General features: G+C 38.0%; 1 protein-coding gene across 1 annotated transcript in view; it reads right to left on the reverse strand.

Moving 5' to 3' along the window:
- The window catches only part of BMPR1B (bone morphogenetic protein receptor type 1B), a 108,255-nt gene extending 102,698 nt beyond the window's left edge, over window positions 1-5,557 (reverse strand). The window contains exon 1 of the mRNA XM_043572042.1: window positions 5,246-5,557. Within this exon, the coding sequence (XP_043427977.1) occupies window positions 5,246-5,300 (55 nt within the window). The 5' untranslated portion in view covers window positions 5,301-5,557. The remainder of the gene's footprint in view (window positions 1-5,245) is intronic.
- Window positions 5,558-7,167: the final 1,610 nt, after the last annotated feature.

Genomic DNA, 7,167 nt, shown 5'->3' on the forward strand with positions numbered 1-7,167 from the left:
TTCACTTAAAAATATTACCAAAAATTGATGCCCTACAGTAATATTACCATTCTAATTTTTAAACTGCACATTCACAGCCATGTTTGTTAGCCTCCCATTACTGTATTCTCTACGTGCCTTAAGTTTGGTTAAAATACTTAATAACATAATTTTTTTTTTATTTTAAGTTAATGCCAACCAGATCAAATGTAAATATTATAATAGGAAACCTATGGAAAATGACCTGGCAATGAAAAGGCAGAATGTAAAATCTGGTTATATAAAGCCATAGGAGCCGTGAAGACTGGGACTTATTTCTGTGCACTAGGTTTGGGGATTTTCCCGTATTCAAAACCAACTGATTACTACCTTCCTATCTCACCTTTTTTTCCTGTAACTCATTATTGATGTAGAATTACTCCTAAATACAAAAAGTTGGCTGCCAATTTTGATTTTAACCTAACTGCTATAATAATCTATTACCATGATTTTATGAAGGGGGGAAGGGGACACGTAGAAGTGTTCACATATATAACAGGAAGCTAAATAAAAATCTCACCTTTTTTAATGCCAGAACATGAGACCCATCCACATCAGGAAGGCACACTGTTGCCACCAATGTGTTAGAACAATAAACAGAAAGAGTCCTTTAGTTTTTGGGTCAATTTATCACGTTTATAACCTCACTAAAGTCCTTTGGCAGAACTTAAAAAGTGACCAAATGACACATTGCCCTGCGTTCATTACAATTGCCTGTGATTTTCTCCTGTGTTTTGAAAATAAAGGGGCAGGTTGGCATAGACAGTGCAATCCTCAAAGTAAAACATTTCAACCAGAAGTGAACACTGCTGATTTTTACCACTACAGGTGATAACGGCACTTTTAGAAAAAAGACAATTCTACATTTCATGATCCTAGCTTTAAAAAATCCATTCCTAAAGCAATCACAACATGCCAATATAAAAAACACAAAGTTCAAAACTTCTACCAAGATGTACTTTTGTTTCCCTTTTCCTCAAGCCTGTGTCTCCTCAAGTTAAAACATTCAGATAAGATTTAAGCAATGATAAGATTTCGGCTGATGAGTTACACTAGCTACTCTGGTCCAGTAAGAAGAATTCTCCTTTCCGCCTACTGTGACTCTACAGAGCTTTGTTCCATTTATGGTAGAACTGGAGTACTGTACATATTCCTTCCATAAAAAAACTTCCACGTTTCCATATGTTTAATTAACAAAATGTTTTTAGTAGCCAGTAGCTCACATTCTCCAAACGTCTCAAGTTGTCATTTTGAAATACATTTACTTTTAACAAGGATTTAAGGTCTCGGAACAGTAACTTTGGCTTTGTCATTCATTGAAGAATCATGACCACTTCATTTGTCTGTATTTCGTGTTTACCAATTTTGTGATCATCATTCCCACTGAAGGACATGCACAATTAATGATCATAAGGCATTACAAGCCATCAATGAATATTTAACTTGAATAGTCAAAGTTGCTTACTCTTGGTTGAACTAATAGTCCCTGTCCGTAGCACATTCTTTCTTCATTGGAGCAAAATCATAAAAACCATGAAGCTTATTGTTTGTAAAACTGATATCAAATGTTACAGGTAGAGAAATTCCTTTTAAAAAAATTAAAAGTTCATTGGTGACAAAGGCGGGAATACAAATTGGGGTTTAGTATGTTAATTACACTAATATGGGTTATCAGATTCTTTTTAGATCATGTCTCAATTTACATTTCCAGCTTGGTTGTCCCCTATTCCTACATAAACTATTATTATAATATGAATAATAACAGATACTCCCAAAATATTAGGTATTACAGACACTGTTCTAAGTGCTTTACATGTACTTACTCATTTAGTAACCAAATCAACCCTATGGTAAGTATTACTCTTATCCCCATTTCACAGTTGAGAAAACTGAGGTACTAATAAGATACCTCATTTGAGTGGCAGAGCTAAGATACAAACACAGACATTCTGGGTCCAGAGTTAATATTCTTAACCACTGTGCTGTAGAAGAAATCAGTAGAAGCACACACACACACACAAAAGAGCTGTGCATAGAGAATTTAAAAGACTCTGTTACCTAGAGGAAGGCAAGGAATGTCCCTGGGCTTCAATCTCCTCACAAGAAAAGTAAGACAGTTATACAGTATTATTTTAAGATGTATTCTAAGCCTAGTATTTATGATTCAAAAATTCACACTGTAGCATATGGCCTCTGCTTTTTATTGACATAAGCCAATAATGCATTAAGGTATTCACATTTTTCAAGGAAAATGCAAAAAGATAGTGAAAAATTACCCTCAGACAATCAAGAGATAGTAGTAGATTGAATAAAGGAATAAGACTTTCACCTCACAAGTATCATACCTTGAGCTTCCTGGAACATTCTTAAGAAACAGTGTCCCTGGGGCTTTTCTATTCCTTTCTGGAAGGTGCCATATTATAACAATTTTCAGAAAATAAATCAACAAATCTGGCAAGTGAACTACCTACTGTTCCTTCACAGCAATACATAAAACTCCTTTGGATTACACTTATCCAGAAATTAAAAGCTTTTTTTCATAGAGCCGACACAGCATATAATATTTTCATAGTGCCATGGAATATTTGAGATCATGAAAACACCAGTCGTATAAACGCCAATCAAAAGCACATGCCAATTGATAATACATACTTCTCCAATAAATAGTATTGCCAAACTGGCTCCATAAAATGCATTCACAAGGACGTGAGGTTGAACTGTAAATGCATTTCCATCTCATACATATTCCCTTTGTCGCCTGGCTTCATATTCGATAGCCACTTTCTCCTCATTTCCCACCTCATGACTCCCTCATTGCAAATCACTATCACAGACAGTTGTTTCATTACGTTACCTTTCCTCTGTCTTGAAAACAGTTCATCTACTTTTATAACCACTCTTTTGTTTCAATTCTTTTAAGTAACGTTTAAAAATTGCCATCCTTTGGTCAACTTCATACAGGAATAATTCTGCACAAAATAATCACTGAGCAAGCCCCCGTTCTTCAATGTGGATAAACATCTGACATAGTCACAATTTATAACTATTGCTATTATAAACCCAGAGATTTACTCAATGCTTCTACATAAAAGTTGTAATGAACTTCAAAGTTAATTAGCTAAACCTATAAAAATCTAACAGCATCCAAATTAAAATGAACAAAACAAAGTTTACTGGAATCATTTTCCTAAATTCTTCACATATAAACCGCCTCAGTATGTTGACAATCAACTTCATATTCAAAGTTCCAAACTGGACTGGATTTCATTCTTAATTACTAGAGAAAACAGAAACTTTGAATGCCTTTAAAAGCCTCCTAATACACTATCTAGAGAGCTTTTGCCCAGACAGAAAAAGTATTAAAATTACAGAGCAGTTGGAGGATGGGGACTGGGAATGTTTAGCCACTTCTGCCCTAAACTTTCCCTTCTGTGATAAAAGCCACAAAACCTGACATTAACGCAGCCCCCTGTCTGCACTGTACCGTGGGGCACTGATCTTCTTACCCCTCGTGTGCATAGACAGAAGAATGAGCAAGAAAATGTGAAGCTGCCAGTTTAGTTCTTCCAGCCAACCCACTGCAGCAGGAGAGCAGTAAATGTGACCCGCCTGTTTCAGCCTCCTGTTTCTTGCCTTCGCTCCTTTCACGGAGGCTTCTCTGCTGCCACTCTTGTCAGAGCTTCGGCAAGCCTGCCAGCTAGCCTGAGACAGGACCGTGAAAGACAAGCCTGTTACAAACTGGTTCTGTCACCACAGAGACTTCAACTGATCACCTCGTGGGGAGGACAACAAAGGGCGGTGAGGGACCCTGAGCTGGATTGTTTTCTTAAGAAAGGAGCCCCACCCGGCTGCCCGCACATGCGGGGGATCTGCTCTGCACTGGCCGAACCAGAGCCCCCCAGGTCTCGCAGGCAGTTAGGACAGGACTGCAAAGCAACACACATCTAGACTTTGCTGTCATGAAATAGCGTATTTCTTGTGTCAAGGCTGTTTGTCTTGCTTACAATGTTAACTGGGAATTGCAGAAACACGGGGGAAAAAATGTTTTCCTAGGTGAAATGATACAGATATTGCAACACACGTATGGCAGTTTGCTCACCTGGCTGTTTAAAGGATGAAGCAGATGGCTTTGAATCAAGGGCACAGGTATGAAAAAAGGGTCCCATGTGAAGAGTATCTTTAATGAATATTTCAAGTTAAAATACTTCAGTTAACCTATTCATTAATCAGCTACTTTTAAATGACTATAGTTTGACGTTTCCTATGTAGGAAAAAAGTACTGTGAACCTAACCGATCTTATTAACGTGAGTTATTTGTTTTAAAATTTTAACTATAATTGTGTCTCATCGTCAACTATGAACAGTTTGTAAAATTTCACCTTCGATGACACTTTGAGTGACCTTTTTAACACTAAAACTGTTTTAAAGGCCATTTTGTTTTCTCTGACTCTGGGAACTGTCAACACTGAAAGAACAGCAAGAAATACAAATAGAACGGACAGTATGTGCAGAAAATACAATGTCACCATAGATACAAACAGAAGTAGTTATTAAATCCCATTTATCCCATTACATGATAAAGAATTTATGATTATGAAAACAGACACATTTCTTTTTTTATTTTTTTTAATGTTTACTTATTTTTGAGAGAGACAGAGACAGAGACAGAGACAAAGACAGAGTGTGAGCGGGGGAGGGGCAGAAAGAGAGAGGGAGACACAGAATCTGGAGCAGGCTCCAGGCTCTGAGCTGGCAGCACAGAGCCCGATGCAGGGCTTGAACTCACGAACCATGAGATCATGACCCAACCTGAAGTCGGAAGCTTAACGGACTGAGCCACCCAGGCACCCCAACAGAGACATATTTCAATGCTTATATCTCAGATATCATCAGAATGTGTTTACTTGGTATTTTAAGAATTATTTTCTCAGAAAAAAATCTCTGCCATCTTCTCATTTTTAAGAGACACCCCAGCCCTCTACACACAGGAGCACCTCCCAGCACTAGCTTTCTAGGTGCCATTCAAATCTGTTCTCTAGTTCGGAAAACCAACAACTGCTCTTTTATGAATTTACAAATACTACTATCAATCCAACACCTTCAATGCACACTTTCGAAAAATAAAACATAACAGAAATATAGTACTTTTAACCATATATGTAACCTTGGGATATCCTAAATTTAAGAAACTACACATCCTGCATTTCACAGAAACCATGCAACTTACGTGCCAGGAAACTGTAAGTCGAGGGTAGTAGTCTTTCAGTATCATTTATCCACATCCCTTGGAGCAAAGAAGGGAGACTGAAGCATACTAAAATGAACAGGAGTGATCAGGAGCAGAGAGTAATATGTGGGAAAAGAAGACAAAAATCAAGCAACAGAATCTCTTGTTCAAACCTTTGCTATTCGGCTCAAAGCCACATCACGACATGGTTCCACCGCCAACTTGGAACCCAGCCTTGAGCTTTGGGAGGACGGGCGAATGGCTGAAATGTGGGACAGCTCCCACTGCCACTCCATTTCCCCAATATGAGCGGCCAAAAATGGTTCCAAGCCTAAAGAGAGAGCTCTCACCTTAGAATCCGAATTCAGTTCAAACAATTCATATCAGCGACCATTTCTTACTCTATGGTATGTGCTCGCTGAAATAAACATACTCAGGAAGTTTACAATGCCACAAAAAAAAGCAACCTATATAATAGAGAACGGTAAAAAAAAGGTAGCATATTTTAAGAAGAAGTGTCCTCAAATGGAATAAAGATGGAAAATCAGGGTAAGGCATGGATTAGACTGGGCCAAAAACTGAAGGGAGAGCTGGACGCTGAAATAAGAATTGAATTTATATAGCAACAGAGGAGACGGAAAGGAAGAAATTATATGAGCAAGGATTAGAGGTAGGATTAAATATTTCATTTGTGTAATAGCATGAGAAGAAAAACCCTACTGGCGCAGACAGTTCCTATTAGCAAATGGCTGGAGAGAAACCTAGACAGAGTGGAACCGGACTGTGCAGGACTCTGAACGTAGATTATGGAGTTTAGACTATATATTACATAAATAACTAAAGCCTTTTTGAACACTGACTGGCTTGATGAAGTAAAAAAAAAAAAAAGTGTAAAATTTCAGCCTATAGGATGAGTCTCCGAACCTGAATTTCCAACTTTGTGAGAAGTGAAAATGAGAAGTGTGAGGAGAGGTTTCTATTTAGTCAAACCTTGTGGAAATACAGATTTCTTCCTTCCATTGATAATATTAAGAAATTCAAAATGTATCCCTCTTAATTCCCTCCAGTTTGCCTTTATTGTTTAATATACGCTGGCTGCATGTTTTATAAAATGCATAATTAGGTTCCAGGCAACCCGGCTCAAAAGATCTAATGAAACTCTTATAACATAGATCAGAAATCTGGTTTAGGGAAACCACCGAGACTTGCATATGACTTAACCCACTCACATACAGTATACACCCAAGGAGGTTTCAAAGAAAGCTCTCTGAGAGAACACTAAAAGAAAGGTATCAATTTGAAGATCTATACCCGAGAGAAGACCAAGGAAAGAGAAAAGGAGGACTACCCACATGAGTACAATTTGCACTGCTGTCAACTGTAGAATTCTTTTGTTTAAGTTTATTTATTTATTTTTGAGAGAGTGAGTAAGCAGGGGAGAGGCAGAGAGAGAGGGAAAGAGAGAATCCCAAGCAGGCTGTGTACTATCAGCACAGAGCCCAACACGGGGCACAAACGTGAGATCGTGACCTGAGCTGAAATCGAGAGTTGGACGCTTAACTGAGCCACCCAGATGCCCCTCAACTGTACAATTCTTAAACAGAGCCACCCATTCTAGATTCATGTGATGCAGACAGCCTAGTTGTGCAATCTGTATAACCGTGGCCAAATCATGCAAACTCTCTTCTACAGTTTGGTCATTACCTGACTTAAGACTGTTATATAAATTACACAAGTAAATGAATATTAGTTACTGAATACAGTGCCCAGAACATAAGAGGATATCAGAAAGTGGTCAATTTCCAAAAAACTCACTAATCACTCCCCTGCCTCCTGACCAAAAAAAAAAAAAAATCCCTGTTAACAACGTTATTTAATGTAACATTTTGCCTAACTGTTCTCATCATAAACACTGTGCTCCC

Source organism: Prionailurus bengalensis, chromosome B1, assembly GCF_016509475.1.
Source record: "Prionailurus bengalensis isolate Pbe53 chromosome B1, Fcat_Pben_1.1_paternal_pri, whole genome shotgun sequence".
Lineage (NCBI taxonomy): Eukaryota > Metazoa > Chordata > Mammalia > Carnivora > Felidae > Prionailurus > Prionailurus bengalensis.